This window comes from Engystomops pustulosus, chromosome 3 (assembly GCF_040894005.1).
Source record: "Engystomops pustulosus chromosome 3, aEngPut4.maternal, whole genome shotgun sequence".
In the NCBI taxonomy this organism is placed as follows: Eukaryota; Metazoa; Chordata; class Amphibia; order Anura; family Leptodactylidae; genus Engystomops; species Engystomops pustulosus.
Genome location: NC_092413.1, coordinates 184241958 through 184266205, shown reverse-complemented (window position 1 = coordinate 184266205; position 24248 = coordinate 184241958). Strand labels below are relative to the sequence as shown.

The 24248-nt window shown below is 42.9% G+C and overlaps 1 protein-coding gene across 6 annotated transcripts in view; it reads left to right on the top strand.

Annotated features, from left to right (window-relative positions):
* LOC140122417 (allantoinase, mitochondrial-like) overlaps window positions 1-24248 on the top strand; it is a 45503-nt gene that overhangs the window by 14810 nt on the left and 6445 nt on the right. For 2 of the 6 annotated variants that reach the window (XM_072143246.1, XM_072143245.1), the window contains exons 2-8: window positions 789-920; window positions 6048-6202; window positions 15016-15167; window positions 16539-16653; window positions 18022-18168; window positions 21105-21150; window positions 21975-22068. In XM_072143246.1, the coding sequence (XP_071999347.1) occupies window positions 881-920; window positions 6048-6202; window positions 15016-15167; window positions 16539-16653; window positions 18022-18168; window positions 21105-21150; window positions 21975-22068 (749 nt within the window). In that variant the 5' untranslated portion in view covers window positions 789-880. Of the gene's footprint in view, window positions 1-786; window positions 921-1047; window positions 1203-3763; window positions 3963-6047; window positions 6203-15015; window positions 15168-16538; window positions 16654-18021; window positions 18169-21104; window positions 21151-21974; window positions 22069-24248 lie in introns of those variants that run through there. The other 4 variants (XM_072143249.1, XM_072143248.1, XM_072143250.1 and 1 more) reach the window with 4 other exon arrangements.

The following is a 24248-nucleotide window of genomic DNA, read 5'->3' as shown; positions in this document are numbered from 1 at the left end:
GCGCGCAAGCGCAATAGTATGTCTTTACTTCGAATGGTACCGGTCCATACTTCCGGACTTGCGCTGAGGATTGATGAGGACGCCGAACAGGTGTGTCTCTCTCGGCTAGCACATTTAAGGTGAGTCTGGCTTGTCCACTGTCACTTACCCCTGAGGAAGTCGTCCTTGATGACGATACGCGTGGGGATCTTTCCTGCCAGCGCTTCTCTCTGCCTGTATGCCAGTCCTACCAGCAACCTGCAGCTGCATCTCTAGGGAAGTTATGGGCATTTACTTTGTGAATTTTCAAACCCTTGATACTTAACACTACCTAGGGAAATACCCCCTTTTCGGGCATAGTGCAAACTATCTTGCTGTACATTGTTACCATAGAAATTAAAGGTCTAAGACTCTAAGACTTGAACATACTCATGTTCAATGTTGTGTAGTTAGGATTTGGATGTGTTTTCCCAACACTTGTTATTTGACCTATTGGGCATACAGAGAGGTATTCCATCCTCACTTGAGGATTTGGCATTGGTTTTGAGCAGGTGTACCTCCCCAGGCCACCGCTCTGGAATCATTGTATATTATATTTTTTTATTGGTTTTAAATGTATGTCTTTGTGTTTTGCTTGGTCTCTCAATAAAATTAATTGCATTTTTCACACGCAATAGATTATTGTCTAACCATTTTTGTGCTATCCTTTTTCTTGTTGTTAGTGTTAGTAATGGAAGATTTCTCATTTTGGATATCACTACTACTGATTTCTGTTAAGACATAAAAAGTTGTCTTTCTTGTTTCTGCAGGTTACTACTTAAGAGGGAAGCCTCACTGTGTTTGTCCTCAATAACTGGACTCACCAGAAGGTAGACTCTAGCTCTTTCACCTACAACCACTAATGGACTGCCTGCAGGTGTTGCTCTGCTCCTCCTTTCGAGGTAGTATCATGCTCCTTCTTCCAACGCATTGGCTTGTTTTAAGCACTACATCTGTAGCTATTTATTGACTTTCCATTTCCTGTAATTTTTATCTAGATTGGCTTTATTATAGGTTACGTTTTAGTGTATTGTAGAGCAGTGTAAACTGACTGGCATGCTCACGCCTGCTCAGAGAGTTTACAGTCAGACCCGGAAGGGGTCTGACTGCCGTAACATGAAGCCACCCCGGGGCACTTGGCATTATTCGGGGCTGATGACATACTGGTGCGCATAGGGGTCAAGGTAAGTGGCATAGAATAAATAGATGCGTATATGTGTACGTTTGAATATCTACATACTTAAGTTAGTGAGTCTGTCGTGCATATGATTATAGACAGCCACTTGCTCCTTTTTATCTCCCTCACATAGAGCCAGCAGTCTGCTCTGTGTAGTGCATATAGTTGCAGAACCTAGTTTGAAGTTGTAGCGAGGGATATATATATATATATATATATATATATATATATATATATATACTTATAGTATAGGGTAGCGGTAGGTTAGGCTTCCGACGGCCACCTAGGTAGCAGAGGTCTGGTTGCATTGATAGCTGTAGTCAGATAGGACATGGTGCTGGTGCTGGGGGGAGGCTCTGGATATATACTGGGGGGCAAGCCCGAGCTATATACAAGGGGGCTGGCAGTGGTTATATACTTGGGGCAGGCACCGGATATATACAAGGGGGGTGCTGGTTATATACTGGAGGCAGTGGGCAGGTGGCTACATACAAGGGGGAAGGCACTGACTATACACAAGGGGAGTGATGGCATTATACTAAGTGCAGGGGGCTGACTATATACTAGGGGGCAATGGCTGGCTATATACTAAGGGGCTGCTGGCTATATACTAAGGGGATGTTGGCTATATACTACGGTCCTGCTGGTTATATATTGGGGCAGGGGGTTAATGGCTATATACTAGGGTGCATTTACTGTCTATATACTAGGGAGGCTGTGACTAATGCATTTCCCACCCTAGGCTTATACTCGAGTCAGTAGTTTTTTGTGTTAAAATTAGGGGCCTCAGCTTATACTCAGGTCGGCTTATACTCGAGTATATACGGTATACAGAAAATGCTAGGTTGCATACATTATCAATGTAGTGATTTATAAAGCTGCAGCTGTCTTTGTCTTTTAGAAGAAGGATACCAGACACAATAAGAATAAAGTACTATAGCAGCATGCAGTATTACTAATCTAATAGGAGAACTGCTTACACAGTCATCTTTAACCAGGTCTAGCACAGCAGATGGAAAAAGTAAAATGCTGCAGCACTCAGCTCCAGTTACAGAAATGCAAAATGTGTCCACATTTAGGCTATAATTAGTACACGTCTACTATTGTGTCTGGCCTGCAGGTTAGACATGGAGCTGAGAAATTAGCCCAGTTTCTACAGGAACAATAGAACGTGGTGTATTCTATTCTTCATTAATGAAAGAATTAGTATGTAGGAATAATTACGCCCTCCGAAAACTTGGGCTCCGAAGAACAGATCTGTCACTGGCATACAGTAGTCACAAAGTGCATAGCTACTGTGTTACCCTGGCAGTGGCCCACATTTTTGTTGGACCTTCACAAGCTGGAAATCTTCCTCTTTTCTTGGCCATCGTGGCATGGTATTCCGTGCCTGTAATGAAGTCCTGGATCACAGAAGGTGGGTGAGCTGACTCCTTTCTATTAATACGGAGAGGGCTCAACCATACAGCCTTAGTCACTTGAAGATATATGTTCCATGGATAGTCCCATCAGAGCCCAGGAACTTCACTTATGGTTCTAATATTCAACAAACTCCACTGTATGTAACATCATACCTCACAACCATCCTGGATTGAGCTAGAGCAGTATCCTGGAGCAGTATTCTCTTCCTTTACTTAAAGGGGTATTCTCGTCTGGGCATTCGCATTCAGTTTCATTAATCTGCCATATATAAACATTTCTTTAATTGGATGTTATTAAAAAAAGTTCCTATGTGAAGATAATTTCTCAGAAATGTATTCATGTTGTCCCTTAGAAATGAGATAGCTTCCTTGGATACGACCACCTCACATTTTGGCAGCGGTGGCCGGACATGCGCTATTGAGTCCTGACTGACCTCTTGGTTTCAGCGATCATTACCACAGGACGGCTGTGCGACATGTAGTAACTCCCGGACATTTCATATACAAAAACCTTTTGTTTCTTTGTGCAGAGGTGGTCGTATCCAAGGAGTCAGTCTTGTTTCTAAGGGACCTTATGACTATATTTATGGGAAATTATCTTCACAAAGGAACATTTTTTTAATAACATCTAATTGAAGAAATGTTTATATAGGGCAGATTAATGAAACTGAATGTGACTGCCCAGACTGCGTTTTGTAAGCACAATGATGACAACAATGTAATTAGGCAAATCTCCAATTCAGCTCATTGAAACCGCATGCAATAAACGCAAACAAAGTGAAATGTATGACCGCTGCCGTGGCTTTTTGCATCAGTTTTTAGGTCTTTTTAAGCAGTCCGTTAAAAAAATGTATCCTTTTTTTGACCATTTGTGTCCGTTTTCCAATTATCTTAATTAAGATTATTGGGAAAAACGGTCTAAAACAGAACTTTTCATAATAGAATGATAATACTAATATGTGTGATGTCTGATCACAACATATGAAGTATATAGTTTATAGTCTTTAGTAGATTGTAAGTGATAGGATTAATTAATTAATGAAATTACATCCTGCATAACAATGTCCATGTTGGCCTTTGCCTGGGAAGTCAATGATTAATCTTCGCGCAGGGAGACTGGGCAGAAAGGGAGGCAATGAATATTGCAACGATTAGTAGGGTCAGCAAACAGGACAGAAGTAAGGAAAACATTAAAAGCGCTGGACAGAGGGCAAAGATTACCGGAGAAAGACTGGGGGACGAGAGATAGCCAGTAATCCAAGGAGAAAGTGATTTCACTGAAGTTTTACACCTAGAAGTAACAGAACAACACTGTGAGATCACTATGTCTAAGGAAACCAGAGCAGGTAAAAAGAAATGCAGATTATATCACAGTTATTACATGTGCAATGGTAACTGCCCTATGGATGGCTATATGCATTTCTCTATGTATCTTATCTATGGTTTCTGCCTTTATAAGTTCACAAATTTTTTCTATATTCTTAAATGTATTTTGAGAATAAGTAAAATCCTTGGGTTAAATAGGATTGATACATAAATGAATGATGATCATAAACGTTTCATACTTTATATTAGAAGGTTATTATATTGGGGCATATTTATGTGTTAGTTTGCGACATAATATACCCCTCACTTAATAGGTATATGATACTTTGTAATACATCTATCAAGTGGTTTAGAAAGTTTTAAGATGCTTATGTGACTTCTACAACCAAGAAGACCTGGCTTTGTAATGGTGGAGTAGCTTCATGGGAAGGGGTGTGGTCTAAGTTTGACAAATTTGTCAAAATTTTGACACATATTTCAGGCATGAACTAAAACTAAGGGTAATGGCACACGTGGCGTATCGAACTCGTTTTTGGCCCGTTTTTAAGCAGTCCGGCAAAAAATGCATGCATTAAAAAACGTACATCTTTGACCAGTTTGAATTAAGATAATTGGTCAAACCTGTCAAAAACGGATATGTTTTCAAAAAAACGCATGCGTTTTTTAACGGACTGCTTAAAAACGGGCCAAAAAAATGTTAAGTATTACCAATCGGGATAACGCTTACAATATATACACATAAGGTCCCTATACTAACCAAAACATAAGTACCAAATTCAAGTATACAGAACCACAATAAAATTCTAAATACATCAAAAGTAGATAATTTAACAGTATATCTTTATTTCTATGTGTACACAAAACTGGCAATCAACAATCAATATTAAAAACATCCCATAAAAACAAAGAGTGGTGGTGGTCAATACAATGATCAATATTTGGCCGTATTGGGCATACAAGTAAAACAGGGAGAAATATCACGGTATAACCAGAGTTCAGAGCCTTAGCCAGGCATTCCACACTATCTATTCATACCACAGTAGAGAGACTCCCCGACCACCACCACAGCACCCCGACGCACGTTTCGCCGTCGCTTCCTCAAGGAAATGTTAATCTAGATGGAAATGTGAAGGGCCTGATGCATCATTTGTTTTGTTTTTTTGTTGTTGTTTTAGCGACTTTTCATTTTGACGCAGTTTTGCACCAATACACCAGACTAGCAAAAATAGCCATGTTTTCCTCATTTATGCTATCAATCCAGATATTTTGCTGCACCTACTAATCAATCATTTATGCCTAAATCATTCATCATGAGCGACTTTTTGATTTAGGCATCATTTTAGCGCAAAACCACTACAGCCCAAGGAGTGGTAGACTGAGAAGCAATCACTGAGATTTTCTGCAGATCAGTGTATCCCCTTTAGGGCGCGTTCACACGGGACGTTTTGGCTGTGTTTGCATTTCCAAACGCCCCCTACCGGGACGCCCGTGTTTCTATGGAAACACCTGCGATCGGGAAAGAACCGCCGGTGTTTTGCATTATATATACTGGGGGCAAGGGCTGGTTATATACTAGGGGGCAGGGGCTGGCTATATACTAGGGGGCTACTGGCTGTATACTGGGTGCTGGATGGCTATTTACTGGGGTGCCAGTGGCCTGGTTAGCTAGGCCTGGCTAAATAAATGGGTTAAAAGAGCATGTTTAAGCATTGGGAGTTGGGTCTTAGTCTGATAGACTAATAGGTAAGGCATTCCAGAGAATTGGTTCAGCTCGGGAGAAGTCCTGGAGACGTGAGTGCTACACTCAGTGCTACATTTTTAGTAACAATGGGGGAGTTCATTAAGACTGGCGTTTAGAACACCAGTGTTAAAATTCTACCCCACCAGTGGTCCTGGTATATTCATGTGGTGTGCAGGTCGGAAAATGCAAGAAACTTGAGGATGATGGGGAGGTTCATGTGGTTTCTATTCCAGAAAACTGTCAGAGAAACCATAATGAATGTCCCCAATGTTATTCAGAGCTATTTAACAGAGATATCAATTCTATGTTGACCGTATAGGTTAGGTATACAAGCCATATACTAACCTCTATACCTTCTCTATAGGAAGTATACATGCAATGTTAGGGTCCAAGCTGAACGGCATAAGGAGTAAAAGAGTAGTAATTGGCAACTCCATATCTGCTGCTGATATCATCATCACCGACGGCAAGATCACTAATATTCTACCATGGGGAAAACTGCAGTCAAGTGGATCACAGGTAATACCCAGGATGACCATTTCTTTGGTCGAAATATCAAATACTGTTCATTATATTTGAGAAACAACAATGTTACAAGAAGTTACCTAAAGCTCTAATCGCATTTAGTTTCATCCTAGTCATCACAATATATTTATTTATAGCGTCTCATAGGAAAGTCTAGTAGTTAATCAGCTTAGTGGCCCCAGTTATAAGGTAGTGGCCTAAAGTCAATGCCAAAGAGGGGCATCTACAGATATATTAGGGGGGGCATTATTGTAACAATGAATAACCAATATACAAAGGATCCTACATACCAAAATGAATGAGCCTATATCCTACAATACAAAAGACATATCTTCCTACACGTCGAATACGGTATAGTTAGAACAATAACTCAAAATAAATCTTAACTAGAGATGAGCGAGCACTAAAATGCTTGTGCTCGTTATTCGAGACGAACTTTTCCCGATGCTCGAGTGCTCGCCTCGAATAACGAACCCCATTGAAGTCAATGGGAGACTTGAGCATTTTTCAATGCTCAGAAACCTCTTGAAACCTCAGAAAATGATGGAAACACCACGGAAATGGACAGGAAACAGCAGGGGCAGCATGCATGGATGCCTCTGAGGCTGCTTAATCGTACCATTATACCAAAATTATGGGCAACAGCATGGCCATGACAGAGTGACTGAATGAGGCTAGATAGCATCTAAAACATCCAATAATTGACCCTGACACTATAGAAGACGGCATGCAGAGGCAGCGGCAGCAGCGGCAGGCTAGATAGCAGCAGGCTAGAGAGTGGCATAGCGACATACCCCAAATGGACTCAGGCTTCAAACCAATGGGTGGCAGAGAGGAACCAAAGGAGGTGAGCAAGAAGCGCTGAAATGATTTCCTATGTGAACAAAAGGTTGACGGTATATTTAGTTGATAACACAGCATGGTGGCGACATAGTGACCAAGTTCCATAACGTATCCGGTGAAACACCCGAAAAAATGAGCCTGACACAGCTCGTTTGATAAGGGGATGACATGTGGAGGCAGCCATGGAGACGACTTCCATGATTAAGAGTGACAGTATGGGGCATCCATATTGCGCTGCTATGATTGAAACTTCAGGTCTCCAGCATGGCCGCGACAGATGCGCCGAGTTCCACTATGTATCTGGTGAAACACCTGAAAATTCTGCCTGACACAGCTCGTTTGATAAGGGGATGATGTGATGTATATCCTCTCGCGCTCAAGCGTCTGGGGTATAGATAGTTGAAAGTTGCGCATGGAGACATTGGTGGAGGATCGTGGAGGTGAAATGGACAGGAAACAGCAGGGGCAGTATGCATGGATGCCTCTGAGGCTGCCTAATCTTGTGATGGAGCTGGCGGTCCGCTGCCAGGCGAACTTTCGCCTGTCCAAGCCCCTGTCTCTCGGCTCCTCCCCACCCAAAATGGGCCTGGGGGCCAGAAGCGTTTCCTTTGAAAAAAGTATCATTTTCAAAGCAGGCGGGGGCTACAAACAGCACTTCTAAGAACCTTTTGGATAAGATCAAGTGTAGTACTGTTCTTATAAGTTTTGGTTATGGCGGGTGAGGGGAATGTAAACAAATGCGCAAGAAGCGCTGAAATAATATTGGTAAATGATAAAAGTTTGCCAGTATATTTTGTGGATAACACAGCAGGGTGGCGACAAAGTTAACAAGTTTGATGTGGAAGCCATGAAAACAACCCAAAATTCTGCCTGACACAGCTCGTTTGCTAAGGGGACGATGTATCGAGGCAGCTATATGGACGACTTTGGGAGGCAGCTATGGAGATGATGTATGGAGGTAGCAATGGAGACAACGTGTGGAGGCAGCTATAAAGACGACGTGTGGAGGCTGCTATGGAGACAATTACATTTGGATAGTGCCTGTATGTGGCAGTCCAAAAAAGTTTTCAAACCAGAGGAGTAGGTAGGTGGTCCTCCAGAAAAATTAAATAGATTGAGTGCCTGTATGTGGCAGTCCAAAAAAGTTTTCAAACCAGAGCACCGGGTGGGTGGCCCTCCAGAAAAATTAAATACATAGAGTACCTGTATGTGGCACTCCCAAAAATTGTTTAAACAGAGGACCAGGTAGGTGGCCCTCCAGAAAAATTAAATACATTGAGTACTATACCTAGAGCCAGTTGGCCCTGGCAAAAAATAGCCAGTTTCCTCTGCTTTAGTGTACAAAGAGGAGGAGAAGGAGGACAATGAGGAGGAGGAGTGCATACATTATTCAGGTTGAGCTTCCTTCACCTGGTGGAGAATGGAAATCCTGAGAAATCCAGGCTTTATTCATCTTGATAAGCATCAGCCTGTCAGCGCTGTCAGTCGACAGGTGTGTACGCTTATCGGTGATGATGCCACCAGCTGCACTGAAAACCCGCTCAGACAACATGCTAGCGGCAGGGCAGGCAAGAACCTCCAAGGTGTACAGCGGCAGTTCGTGCCACATGTCCAGCTTTGAAACCCAGTAGTTGTAGGGAGCTGTGTGATCATTTAGGACGATGGTATGGTCAGCTACGTACTCCCTCACCATCTTTCTGTAAAGATCAGCCCTACTCTGCCGAGACTGGGGACAGGTGACAGTGTCTTGCTGGGGTGACATAAAACTGGCAAAGGCCTTGTAAAGCGTACCCCTGCCAGTGTTGGACAAGCTTCCTGCTCGCCTACTCTCCCTCGCTACTTGTCCCGCAGAAGTACGCCCTCTGCCGCTAGCGCTGTCAGAAGGGAAATACTGTTTCAGCTTGTGCACCAGGGCCTGCTGGTATTCTTGCATTCTCACACTCCTTTCCTCTCCAGGGATGAGAGTGGAAAGATTTTGCTTGTACCGTGGGTCCAGGAGAGTGAATACCCAGTAATCGGTGCTGGAATAAATTCTTTGAACGCGAGGGTCACGAGATAGGCAGCCTAGCATGAAATCTGCCATATGCACCAGAGTCCCAATGTGCAAGAATTCACTCCCCTCACTGGCCTGACTGTCCATTTCCTCCTCCTCCAACTCCTCCAACTCCTCTTCTTCTGCCCATACACGCTGAACAGTGAAGGACTGAGCAATGCTCCCCTCTTCTGTCTCGCCAACATTCTCCCCCTCTTCCTCCTCATCCTCCTCCACCTCCTCCGATATGCGCTGAGAAACAGACCTGAGGGTGCTTTGGCTATCAACAAGGGAATCTTCTTCCCCCATCTCTTGTGACGAGCGCAAAGCTTCCGACTTCATGCTGACCAGAGAGTTTTTCAACAGGCCAAGCAGCGGGATGGTGAGGCTGATGATGGCGGCATCGCCACTGATCATCTGTGTTGAGTCCTCAAAGTTACTCAGCACCTGACAGATATCAGACATCCACGTCCACTCCTCATTGTAGACTTGAGGAAGCTGACTGACCTGACTGCCAGTTCTGGTGGAAGTTGACATCTGGCAGTACAATCGCTCTGCGCTGCTGGTAAACTCTGGATAACATGCTTAATGTTGAATTCCACCCCTTGGGCATGTCGCACAACAGTCGGTGAGCGGGCAGTTGGAGGCGGCGCTGCGCTGCCCTGAGAGTGGCAGCATCTGTGCTGGACTTCCTGAAATGCGCACAGATGCGGCGCACCTTTGTGAGCAAATCAGACAGATTGGGGTATGTCTTGAGGAACCGCTGAACAATGAGATTTAACACATGGGCCAGGCATGGCACATGTGTCTGTCTGCCGAGTTGCAGAGCCGCTTCCAGGTTACGGCCGTTGTCACACACAACCATGCCTGGCTTCAGGTTCAGCTTTTGGGCGGTGTGCCTTTTATCGCCTAGGCTCAGCAGTTTGAGCACCGCCTGCTGTCACTTAGCAACGGCACTGCTGCTGTGCCTAGAGCTACCGACTGATGGCGCCATGCCCACGGATGGTAATTCGGAGGAGGAGGTGGAGGAGGGGTGGGAGGAGGAGTAGGCATAGTAGGCCTGAGAGACCTGGACCGAGGTAGGCCCCGCAGTATATGACCAGCCGCAGGGTCAGACTCGGTCCCAGCCTCCACCAAGTTAACCCAATGTGCCGTCAGCGATATATAGTGGCCCTGCCTGGCAACACTCGCCCACGTGTCCGTGGTCAGGTGGACCTTGTCAGAAACGGCGTTGGTCAGGGCACGGATGATGTTGTCTGACACGTGCTGGTGCAGGGCTGGGACGGCACATCGGGAAAAGTAGTGGCGGCTGGGGACCGAATACCGAGGGACGGCTGCCGCCATGAGGTTGCGAAAGGCCTCGGTTTCTACCAGCCTATAGGGCAGCATCTCCAGGCTAAGCAGTTTGGAGATGTGGACGTTGAGGGCTTGGGCGTGTGGGTGGGTTGCACTGTACTTCCTCTTGCGCTCCAGCGTCTGGGGTATGGAGAGCTGAACGCTGCGCATGGAGACATTGGTGGATGATGTGGAGGCGAAGGTGTGGTTTTCGCACGGGAGGTGTTTGGGCCGGGGTCCTGGGCAGGGGGCTGACTAGCAGATGACACGGGGAAGGAGCAGTGGTGTAACTAAGCTAGTAGTGATGGAACCCCTGCTGATCTTGGTATGGCACAGGTTGCACACCACAGTCCGTCAGTCATCCGGTGTTTCTTTAAAGAACCTCCAGACTTCCGAAAATCTAGCCCTCACCACGGGAGTTTCACTACGTGAAACATTTGGCGCTGATGCACCAGCTCTGGCCCTGCCTCTCCGTCTGGCCCCACCACTGCCTCTTCCAACCTGTTCTCGTCGAGGACTCGCCTCCGTCTCAGAAGCAATGTGTTCACCCGGCCTATCAACCCAGCTTGGGTCTGTCACCTCATCATCCTCCGATCCCTCAGTCTGCTCCCCCCTCGGACTTCCTGCCCTGACAACAACTTCACCACTGTCTGACAACCGTGTCTCCTCATCATCCGACACCTCTTTACACACTTCTTCCACTACGTCAACAATGTCATCATCACCCACAGACTGCGACAGGTGGAAAACCTGTTATTGACAAAAAAGATCCCTGGGGACCTCACTGAGACCCATTGGTCTAAAACTTAACTTTTAATACGGTCACACGGTAAAAATCTAATTTCATATGTCTAGACCTATTCAAAAGCACACAATTAAAATTTCAGCAAGTCTATGGTGTGGGGTCTATTATTGTTTATAAGTGTGTACTCTTAGAGCGAGATGGTTTGTCACTTCAATACGGTGTAGGGTGAGCCTCTATATATCACCAGTGAATTGGTATCGATTTATCTGTATCTCGATACAATAATGCTTTTATAAGAACTGCAACTTTGTTGCTATAAATCTGACTGGTGGAAAACCTGGGCATCGGAAAAGAGCACAGCAGCAACCGGACAAGTGATTTGTGACTCTGGGAAGGGTCCAGAAAACAGTTCCTCAGAGTATGCCGGTTCAAATGCCAAATTTTCCTGGGAGGGGGCAGACTGGGGGGAAGGAGGCTGAGGTGGAGGAGCTGGAGGAGTGCTGATTTTGGTGACATGGGTGGACTGCGTGGAAGACTGACTGGTGGACAAATGGCTAGAAGCATTGTCAGCAATCCACGACATCACCAGTTTGCACTGTTCTGGCCTCAACAGTGCTCTACCACGAGTCCTAGTAACTTGAGACATGAACCTAGGGAGTGTAGCTCTGCGGCGTCCCCCTGCTCCCTCATCAGCAGGTGGTGTCTCACCCCACCCAGGACCACGGCCTCTGACCCCTGCAGTAGTTGGACGCCACGCCCACGCCCTCGTCCAATTTTTTTGTGTTTTTTTTGTGTTTTTGTTTTTTTAACAAAACGATGCTATCCTATTGCTATGGCTAGTTTCTAGCCTACACTGACAGCACACAACTGGATTTTGTGCTGTGCCTGATGACTTTGAGTTATAAAAAAAAAGAAAAGTAAAAAAAAAAAGAAAAAGCAGACTGTGCCTATTTCAATCAAAATCCTAATAAATTGTCCCATTTAGGTGTTTGAGATGGATATGTGTGTCACTAAGAGCTAAACAGAACGTTCGCAAGACTCCCTGCAAATTCATCACAATATGGTACTAGCTGCACCACTAGTGCCAGCAAGGCCAGCCACAAGCAAATAAACAAAATATATATATAACGCTATTGTAGCCCTAAGAAAGCTAGTTGGGTTCTTGTATGCCTAGTTTCTAACCTACACTGACAGCACACAACTGGATTTTAAGTCACTTTAAGTTTTGGAAAAAAAAAATAAAAAATCGTCAGACTGTGCCTAATTCAATCAAACCCCTAATAAATTGTCTTAATTAGGTCTTTGAGACGGATATGTGTGTCACTAAGAGCTAAATATAACGTTCGCAAATCTCCCTGCAAATTCGTCACAATATGGTACTAGCTGCACTACTAGTGCCAGCAAGGCCAGCCACAAGCAAATCAACAAAATATATATATATATATATATATATATATATATATATATATAACGCAATTGTAGGCCTAAGAAAGCCGGTTGGATTCTTGTATGCCTAGTTTCTAACCTACACTGACAGCACACAACTGGATTTTAAGTCACTTTAAGTTTTGAAAAAAAAAAAATCGTCAGACTGTGCCTAATTCAATCAAACCCCTAATAAATTGTCCCACTTAGGTGTTTGAGATGGATATGTGTGTCATTAAGAGCTAAATAGAACGTTCCAGTCTCCCTGCAAATTCCTCACAATATGGTACTAGCTGCACTACTAGTGCCAGCAAGCCCAGCCACAAGCAAACAAAAAAAAAATAAAATATAACGCTATTCTAGCCCTAACAAGGGCTGTTGGGTTCTTGTAGACTCACTCCTGCCTAACACTATTCTAATAGAACAGCCTAACGCTATCTCTGCAGCAGCAGCAGCTCTCTCCCTAACGGTATCCAGACAGAGAATGATGCGAGCAGCGCGGGCAAGGGCTAGTCTATTCCAGGGTCACCTGATCAGGCCAGCCAACCACTGCTATCGACGTGTAAGGGTACCACGTCATGCTGGGTGGAGTGCAGAGTCTCCTGGCGTGTGATTGGCTCTGTTTCTGGCCGCCAAAAATCGAAACGGCGGGAGATGCCATTTTCTCGAGCTGGCGAAATATTCGTCCGTGCAACGAGCAGTTACGAGTACGCTAATGCTCGAACGAGCATCAAGCTCGGACGAGTATGTTCGCTCATCTCTAATCTTAACAGTAAATCTATTATGAAGAATCTACCATCGAAGTAGATGTGATGGTAGATTCCTCCTGCCTGTCTCTGCCTAATCTGTAATTTAATAATCCTGGAACCTAAACTTACTTGTTAAAAACTATATTTTAGTAATATGTAAATTAACTGCAGAGGCTACTGGGGCGTGTACTAGACTAGCCGGGCACTGGGAGCTAAGGCTACTCCACGCCCCAGTAGTCTCTGTAGTTAATTTACATATTACTAAAATAATGTTTTTAACAAGTTAGATTCCGGGATTATTAAATTACAGATTAGGGCAGAGGCAGGAGGAATCTAGCATTAGATCTGATAGTAGATTCCCCATGGTAGGTTTCCTTAAAATCGCATTATTAAAAAGCAGTCACCAGGACCTAAGAAAAAATTTAAAAACATAGAATGTGATGGTAGTGACAGCAGTGTATATATGTTCTACGATTATACATAACTGTGATAAGAAATAATAATTCCTGTATTTATATAGCGCACACCGATTACCCAGTGCTACACAGAGCTTGCCAAATCAGTCATATTGCTCATGCCCCTATAAAACCACAAAATCAAAAGCAAATATACTATGTTATCACAATTGCATATATATCTACATTAACATCAAGAAAATATCCAAAACAATAGTAACACATATAATAATAGTATAGTATAATTGTGGTGGTCTGCAGTCCCAGTAGAGTTTGGCATGAAATGAGGTGAGAAAAGTCATATTTACCTGAGATGAGTCAAGTTTATATACCCCTATCTATGGTTATACTGTACATAGAAATATGCTGGTGTCAAATTAAAGATAAGAATTTCATCTTTCAGATTGCATAAGGCTTGCGGTTCAGTGAGCTACAGAACTGGAGATACAGACCGTTAAAGAAATAGACGGGAACTGGATCTTTATATGTAGCTCCTATTTCAAACTAAGTATTTAAAGGGAACCTATCATCAGCGACAGGCCTAATAAACTACTACCAGTATATTGTCAAAGAGTGCAATACCTTCTAGTTATTGTTTCTTTTGTAGTTCACTGTGGTGGCATCAACCTGAAAATCAACTTTGAAGTGAGATGTAAAGAGTCGGAGAGTTTAACACTGACAGTCAGGGTTGGGAGCTGTGAACGCCTCCTCCTCTGTGATTGACATTACTCATCAGACTTCAGGAGATACTGGACCATCAACTACAGTGAAGGGGGTTTTCTGAGGAAGAGAGTTCTCCTCCATGACTTTATACAACCAGTTTACATCTCACTTCAAAGTTGATTTTGTGGATGATGCCACCATGCTGGGTCATGAAAGAAACATCACCTGGAAGGTGTTCAGCTGCTTCACAACATACTGATAGTGATTTATTAGGTCAATCAGGTTCTCCTTAACTGTCTGTATTCTTATCTTTAATATGACACCAAAAGAACTAAATATTTGTGTTCTGAAGTGACACTCCCCCTACAGCCTATAAACTTGACTCGCCTAGGGCAAAGTAGAAAGTAGTTTAATGGAGAATAATCCGGTCGGTCCTTTTTTTGTAAAGGTTGTGTGGCTCTTTTGAAATTCAATAATACACAGTAGGTTGTAAGATGGTTGTGTTGTGCTAACCCCTTGAAATAAATGATTCTTATACCCTTTTTCTTTTTATTCAACAGTTGCTGGATGTTGGGGAACTTGTAGTCATGGCCGGCATCATAGACCCACATGTTCATGTGAATGAGCCGGGGCGCACTGCTTGGGAGGGTTTTAGGACTGCCACACTGTCAGCTGCCGCTGGCGGGATTACAACCATTGTGGATATGCCACTGTAAGAAAAGTGCAATTACTAGTGTATCTAGTACCTCTAGTTCACAACCTATTACAACCTTTGTTTTTCATTATATGGGATAGCAGAAAAACTGTCTCTGATAGTTTGCTACAATTGGGCCTCATGCACACGACCTACGGCAGGAATACGGCCCCTTGCATTCCAATGTACATGGCTGTATTGTCCACCATACTGTACTGTAAGCAGGACGTATAAAAATATAGAGCATGACCTATTGTCCACCGTATTTCCATTCTGTGGGACCCATAGAAGTCAATGGGAACGTATAAAATGAGGGCTAATTACGTGCTGTATACGGCTTTGCACCGTAGGCTGCCGTATATAGGTGTAGTATCCAGAACCAGTTGGAGGTGCATTGTGTTAGCCATCCAATAGTCTGCCAGCCCACTGTATTTTATATGGATACAGTGCAATACGTTGCTATACTGTTGCAATACATCCCGTATTTGCGGCCAGAATACAGTCATATATACAGGACAGAAACAGAAAAGACCATACGGTTGTGTGCATGAGGCCTTCATCTGGAATCTAGGCTGTTTAGCTCACAGAGCATTGCCTATTCTGGATACAATTGTATACAATATATTTCCCATAGATTGTCTTTAATTCTAAGCCTATCCCAGGATTAGATTTATGTTGCTGCCTCTGAAAGTGATTCAAATATACAATGCTTACTGTAAATTATTCAGGCAAACCAAAATGTGTATTCACATAGGAAAACATTTTGCTTGAGTTTCAAATCTTTTGATAAGCTTAAATGTATGGAACTTGATAGTCAACTTTTAAATTATAATCCAAAGAACAGTCAGCGCTCCAGATGGTAGTCAAAAAGCAGGGTGTCTTTATACCATTGTGCTTTTAAATTAGCGTAACTCAACTTTTAAATTATATATAAATTGGTAAGAATTGCTACTAAATAAAGCCCATGTAGACCTCTTCACTCTCCACAGAGATTATGTAAGGGCAAGCATATGGTTCGGACATGCTGAATTATACATGTTGAGGTATAGTATGCCCCATACACAAGACATATATATGGTAAAAACAGATTCATATCAAGCATTACCATACGCATAAGGCATACAATAGCAATGAGGGCTGTACCTATGGCAAATACCATTATAAGGCTTCAGATGAATGGATTCAGCAAGCACCAACATAATTGGAATATAACAATGATAAAATGATGAGGTGCATGACCATTAACAGCAAAATCTACTATATACATATATAGAAGAAGGCTGCCATGTGTACCAGGCATGTACCAACTACTTCTAAGTTAAACAAGAGGGATTCATGGTAACAGTATATATGTAGCACCACGTATAACATATTTTTCCATGTTGGCAGTAACAGTCTCCCACCTACTACAACCGTGAGCAATTTTCACAGCAAACTTCAGGCTGCTCGGGGACAGTGCTATGTGGACGTGGCATTCTGGGGAGGGGTCATCCCTGATAATCAGGTAAGAGTAATATTTTGTTGCAAACAAAGGGATTCCCTTCTTTTGCCTCAAAGGTATCTATAACCGCAATGTGGGATGTGGGAAATTTCTCAACCCATGCACTGTAAAATCCTGGCATCAAAAGGTGAGTTTTTGCCATCTTTGTACTCAAATTTTGCAAGATTTTTTTTTAAACATTTGAAATTTTTTTTTTATTGAAGAAATGTTTCTGCACCATCTTTCTCCTGTAGCGAGCAGTGTATTTGACGTTCTGCTCACAGAACAGAAAAAAAAGGAGGCTTTCAAATACCTAGAGAATATTTCCCTTTCTGATTCTGCTCTGTATGGAGATTAGACTATCCAGGGACTGTCTGTAAGGAGTTAGGTCATTAGACACTTTATCAAGTTCCTTTATTTCTCAGCTGTCAGTGGATACAGCACAGAAAGCTGATTTATACAAACTGCTTATATAAGGAAGAAAGGTAGAGGAAAAAGAAGGACACCGGAACAAATTTCTTTAATAAGATACATTACAAGGTTTATTATTATCATCTACACTATTTGTGCAATATTTTGAAGTGTCTTTGCAGCATTATTATCTGCTTTAAACTTCTTAAATAAGAAAGAAAGGTAGGGGAAAAAGAAGGACACAGGAACATTTTGCTTTAATAAAGTTATTATGTACTATTGATTTATGCAATTTTATTATTTTATTGTGCCTGTGGAGCATCCTTTTCTGCTTTAAACTGCTTAAATAGGAAGGAAGGCAGGGAAAAGGGACACAAGGTATATTTCTTTAATAAAGTATATTTCAAAGTTTTTGGAATTTTGGTAAAAGTTTAGTTACATTTACAAGGGTAAATTGGTAAAATCCTTAACAGCTCCAATAAAGGAGAAGGGGCAAGCTTCCCAAACTAAAGCCTGAGCCTATAAAAACTTTTCAAACTACGCGCTATTAAGCTGCATTTCTATTCTATTCTTTTACATTAGCCCACGTTCATCAAAACTGGTGCCTCTTGCACTGCTCTGGAAGGGTGCACCACTTTTTTTTTGTGTTGCAGTTTGTTTATGCTGCAAAATTGTGGTGCACGTCAGTAATAATTTTGGTGCATGGTCAGAATAAGCAGTGACAGCTCCTTTAGGTGCACATTTTTTTTGCCTTGTCGGACACAGTGCAGCTGCAATACAAAACTGGCGCAGACACTTTATAAATACACATACAGCCAGTTTCCACACTCTTTGCAGTGCAAAGTCAGACAGAAAACTGGCGCAAACGCTTTAATAAATGAGGCCCATTGTCTTACAATCCATTAGATTTTCCTATGCTAATATGACATACTGTAGACAAACATGTTTTTTTTTCTAATTACCACTGATTTTCTGTTAAAGGCGGAGCTGATACCGATGCTACATGCTGGCGTCGCAGGTTTCAAGTGCTTCCTTATAAACAGTGGAGTGCCAGAATTTCCACATGTCAATTTATTGGATCTAAACTCTGCAATGTCTGAGCTGAAGGGGACCAACAGTGTTCTACTGGTTAGTACACTATGTTTGCTCTGTGGTTTTTAATCTGGGATTAAAACCAAATCAGTATATCTATTCCAGAAGGAACAGACTCCCAACTGTAGACAGCGCTGTTTTGACCTGTTTGGGTCTTGTCAGCACAGTGTAGGGAACTGGTTTGGCTGGTGAGAGGCTTGTGACTATGGTCCGGAAGTAAGAGTTCTCCTTACAGTCACACTTTCTGGGTATCTATGCATGGTATATGAAGGGTCCCTGTACAAACGGATGAGAGATTATTCAGTGCAAAGTTACAAGATCTGTTACTTTTGCAATAGGAAAGGATAACTTTAAGCCCAGCTTAAAGATGCTTAGAAAGCTTATCTCGGCCAAATTCTAAAACTAGTTTAATTGAAGGAGGAATGACTAAAGTGTCCTCCAAGTAAAATGGAAACATATTTTGCTGTGGGGAGAAGAAATGCTAGATCACTAACATTAGTGCAGAGGATTAAAGGGAACCTACCACCACGATTCTAGCTATAAAGGTAGAACGGGTGCTAGGTGCATGTATGGGAGGTGTGGATAGCCCTTTTTAGAGCTAATCCTCACGTCCCCGCTATCTTTTTGAAAGATACGTTATTGCCATAATATGTAAATTTTGTAAAGTGGCTACTGGGGCGTGGAGTAGCCGGACGTGAGGCTACACGTTGCGGCTACTCCACGCCCCAGTAGCCTCTTTGCTCCTCCTACCCTGAGATCTTCGGCGCGCAGCTACAAGTAGCTATGCACCCTCGTCCTAGAACGCCGAATTCTCGGACAAGGGCGCACAAAGATCTCGGGGTTTATAGTAAAGAAGAAAAAACATGTATGGCTTAATTCCAGAATTGTGCAACTTGCAACAAGCACCACATTCAGTGATTTAGACACGTCGTGTACCTTGTCTTGTGGGAAATAGGGCATGACTTTTTGGTCTGTAGAGCCTTATGCCAAGTAACACACAGGCAGTGACGCTTGTATAAAACAACACACTACTCAAAAAGGCCTCACCCTTATCTGAAGCTGACATGACTGGTAGGACACTAAAGTTTCTTTCTCATAATACATGGATTTTTAGTTACAGCAGGGCCCTTTCACTAGCAGGGCAATGCCTAAACAATATACTTGTTCTTAATGGCTCAGCCTAAGACCCCACACTGGATTGGTTGACATCAAGTTTAAGGTTCTTAAAGGTTGGACTTGATGGACTTACGTCTCCTTCCAGCCTTATATACTATGATACTATGATACTACGATAAGGTAATTGCACCACCCCTGCCAATGCAGTATTGTTGCAAAATTATGCTCCCATTAGATGATATGTGTCCCATAGAGCCTGATCACGGCTATTAATGATAATGTGGCTGTTTATGAATAAGATGTCATGTTTATGAATGCTTATGATCTATATTGCACAAAGGTTCTGGTTGGATAACTCCTCCCTCCCTCCTTCACCCTGGGCTGACCACTCTTAAGGCAAGTTTTTAAAAACTCTTGGAGTGAAAAGTGCCTTCCCAGCATGAACGAGGCCTGTTCCAACAGCTCAGCCAGCCACTTAGGCACCAGAGGGAATCCAGCTGCCCCTAAGCCCAAAAAGGCTAGGCCCATGGGGGATGTTGCACAATATTCATCGGCCATCCTTATCACTCCATTGCAGGTTCTCTTCTCCAAATTGTCATTGAGACTTGGTGCACCAGCCTGTCATGGTCTAAATAACTTCGCATTGCTCTCTTTCTCTCAGCTAGTGGCACATATACACCCAAATTGTGAGACCACACTCTTTATCACTTCCACCATGGCCCTACCCGAAGAAGCAAAAGACACCCCCTTCCAACCAAGTCTGAGGCCCAAATGCCATGATCTGGTTGATGCAGAAAATACTAATAACACTTCACCACTTAAAGAAACCCTAGTAGTTTACGATCTGTTAGGGGCAGAGGGAGTTAATATTCGCCCCAGCAGAGGAAATGTGAGATCATGAAGGCACAGCTCTTTAGAATTTACAATCAATGGTACAGGAACCATGGATTGGGGTCATAGAGGTTTCCTTTTTATTTAGTGGTACCCTAATTTAATTGTTATGGGGTCTAGACTATGGACTGTACATCTGTTTTCCTAATGCCTCCATATGAATCATATTTTTATAAAACTACTTCCAGGTGGAGAGCATTTCACCAATACCACAGGCTGGCTGATCACCATACGCCCGGGGTGTGTAGGATTTTGCTAGAAGATGAGAGCGCTGCACTTGATGCATATTAATGTTCCCCAGGCAATGCTCCTGTCACCGTCTCTCCAGCTGTCATGTAAATATCCAGGCTAGGAAAATACTCCTACCTTCCTATTTATCAGCAGCGTGTAGCTGTCAGGTTCTCTCTGCATGTCATCAGCAATTATTTGTAACATCCAAAAAGATGTTTTATATCTGAAAAGGCAATTCATGTTTATATTGGAATCAATCTGTTCAGTCACTGATCCAATACATGTTATATTCTCTCCCGCTGAAGTGAAAAAAAGCTGGTTTTAAGCTACTTGCTTAAGAGACAAAATTGCTATAGATGTGCATGGTACACATCTCAATTGGGGAAATGTTATAGATTTAAAGGGCCTGTCCAGGTGGAAGGTATCAGATGCTGCAAATTGTAAAGAGCTGTCAGCTCAGCTCCTATCCATTTGCATGAGAGTTGAGCAGCAGGACTGTGTCACCGCCATTACGAGAGGATACGTAGATGTTGCTTTTACCTTCGTACACTGTTAAATACCAACAGCTCCCCCTAGTGGTGTCATGGAATAGCTGGAAATTCCTAAATCTGCTGATAGTGGTCAAAGCACAGCATTAGGCTCTGTGTACAGTATTACTATGACTTTTCATATGAAGTTTTTAGCTGGTAACAGTGTGGACATGTCTTACAAAAAAAACCCTTTTGATTTTATAGTTTCATGCTGAGCTTGAAGATACAAGAAGCACCCCAGTCACTGGAGGTAAGTGTTACTGAAAAATACAAAAAAAGAATACACATTAAAAGAGACTCAGTCAGCAGCAGGGTCACAGATACATTTGACTATGTGGGTGTCCTGTTCTGCATCATAAGTCTTTCTTGTGAACATCAGTGCCCTGAATGCAGAACAATCTTAATTTTTAATTGTATGCAAATTAGCATTTAAAGGACATCTACCACTAGATTTACTATTCACTGACAACGATTGCCTGCAGCACTTGTGGGAGGGATACAGTATGAATTTTTATTAATGGGGCGTGCATAGTAGCAAAATGGCACACTTTTTGTTCATTTTAGCTACTTGGACATTGGCCCTGTAACTACCCCTTTCAGACAGATCTTTTTTTAGAACCAACAATTAAAGCAAATCTATCTTCAAGGTCAAGCATGATAAATCAGGGGACCTTACTTATAGATCCAGGTACTGTGACTATGGTAATCTTCTTATATTTGTTATCCATAGCCTCCTCCCTTCTAAAATCATCTTTTAAAATTATGCTAATGAGCTAGAAGTGCTTGTGGTGTGTTACAGAAGCTCTCTGTGCTCTGGATTCAAAAGTTCTTGTTACACTGCAGCAGCATGTTCTGCACAGTGTAACAGTCTGTGAATCTGCAGCACGGAGGGGCTCTGGTAACATGTCCATAACTTTTCTGGCTGATTTGCCGAATTGTAAAAGTTGTTTTTTAGAAAGGAGGACAACATATTAGAAGATTAATACATTCGCAGTGTCTGGATCTATGAGTAATGTCCCTTCTAGCTACAATACACACGTGTTAATATGTGCTATATGTAAATATTTTTTTTAGATCCTACACAGTATGAAACATTTCTGACCTCGCGCCCGGATCAAATGGAAGTTGCTGCAGTTGAGATGGTGGCTGATCTCTGTCTACTGTACAAGTTAGTATTTGGTAAATACATTAATAACCTCCAGAATTTTCATCAAGTTGTTACAGTTCTGTGCATTTGTTTCTTTAAAGGGAACCTACCACCCCGATTCTACCTATAAAGGTAGAAGGGGTGGTAGGTGGATGAATGGGACGTGAGGATAGCCCTTTTTGGGCTAATCCTCACGTCCCGGCTATCTTTTTCTAAAGTTTATTGCGGGCATATGCAAATTTATTTATGCGGCTACTGGGGCGTGGAGTAGCCGGACATGAGGCTACTAGTCGCGGCTACTCCACGCCCCAGTAGCCACATTACTCCGCCTACCATTTAATCTTCAGCGCGCAGCTCCTCATAGCTGCGCGCCCTCGTCTGAGTCCCCTGCGTTCTGCGCATGCGCAGAACCCAGGCCTTTGGCTGCGCAGCCGCGGCTCCGGGGCCGGAGCTACTGCGCATGCGCAGTAGGCCGCAGATGCCGGGGGACTCGGACGAGGGCGCGCAGCTACGAGGAGTTGCGCGCCGAAGATTAAATGGTAGGCGGAGTAATGTGGCTACTGGGGCGTGGAGTAGCCGCGACTAGTAGCCTCATGTCCGGCTACTCCACGCCCCAGTAGCCGCATAAATAAATTTGCATATGCCCGCAATAAACTTTATAAAAAGATAGCCGGGACGTGAGGATTAGCCCAAAAAGGGCTATCCTCACGTCCCATTCATCCACCTACCACCCCTTCTACCTTTATAGGTAGAATCGGTGTGGTAGGTTCCCTTTAAGGAAATCTATCATCTAATTTGACCTCTATTAACTGTTAGGTAGCAGAAAGTTCATAACTTTTTGTTAATATAGAAGTTTCATTACTGTAATAATAAAATAAAGTTTATGACCCTAGTCAAAAACCTCTCACTCTACTGACGAGATGCAAAGACATAGAAATACTGGGAATCTTTTCCTTTTGGAAAAGATATACTAGTTTGGCTTTAGTGATGAGAAATAGTTCAAGCAAGACGCTATATCTCCGGTAAAACATAACTTGTAATATTTACAAAGTAAAGCATTGTCATGAAGTCAATATAGAATTAATCCTGGTTAAATACAAACCAAACAGCAGTAGTGCAACAGCCGTCCTGCACCAAAAATTAACCCCTTTCCGCCGCAGCCCTTTTTCGTTTTTGCGTTTTCATTTTTCACTCCCCACATTCAAAAATCTGTAACTTTTTTATTTTTTCATGTACAGAGCTGTTTGATGGCTTATTTTCTGCGTAACAAATAACACTTCAAAATGGTGGTGTTTAATATTCCATGCCGTGTTCTTTGAGTGGGAAAAAAATTCCAAATGCAGTGAAATTGGTAAAAAAAATGTATTTGTGCCGTCTTCTTGTGGGCTTGGATTTTACGGATTTCACTGTGCGACCCAAATGACATGTCTACTTTATTCTGTGGGTCGGTAGGATTACGGGGATACCAAATTTGTATAGGTTTTATAATGTTTTCATACTTTAAAAAAAATTAAAACCTCCTGTACAAAATTTTTTGGGGGGACTTTGCCATCTTCTGGCGCTAATAACTTTTTCATACTGTGGTGCATGGAGCTGTGGGTGGTGCTGTTTTTTGCGGATTTTGATGACGTTTACAATGTTATCATTTTTAGGACTTTGGGCGTGATTTTCCGTTGCGGGGTTAAACGCAGTGAAAAACCGTTATCATATTTTGATAGATCGGGCATTTTCGGACGCGGCGATACTTAATGTGTTTATGATTTTTACTGTTTATTTATATTTATATCAGTTCTAGGGAAAGTAGGGTGATTTGAATTTTTAGGTTTTTTTATTATAATTTTTTTTTTTACTTTATATGTGTATTTTACTACTCATACATTACAATGTGCTGATAGCACATTGTAATGAATGGGTTAACCTGAAGTAGCTTCGGGTCTTTGTGAGACCCGAAGCTACCATGGCGACGGATCGCCGCTCCCCGATGACGTCACGGGGAGCGACGATCCTCTGAAAGATGGCGGCGCCCACGCACCACCATCTTTTTGAAGCTGCCGGCACCTTTGCCGACGGCGATCTGCAGGTAAACACCCGCGATCGGTGCCGACACCGATCGCAGGTGTTACCGGTAAGCCTTTGCTGCAATATGCAGCAAAGACTTACCGGCTATGGAGAGGGCTCGGCCCGCGAGCCCTTTCCATGCA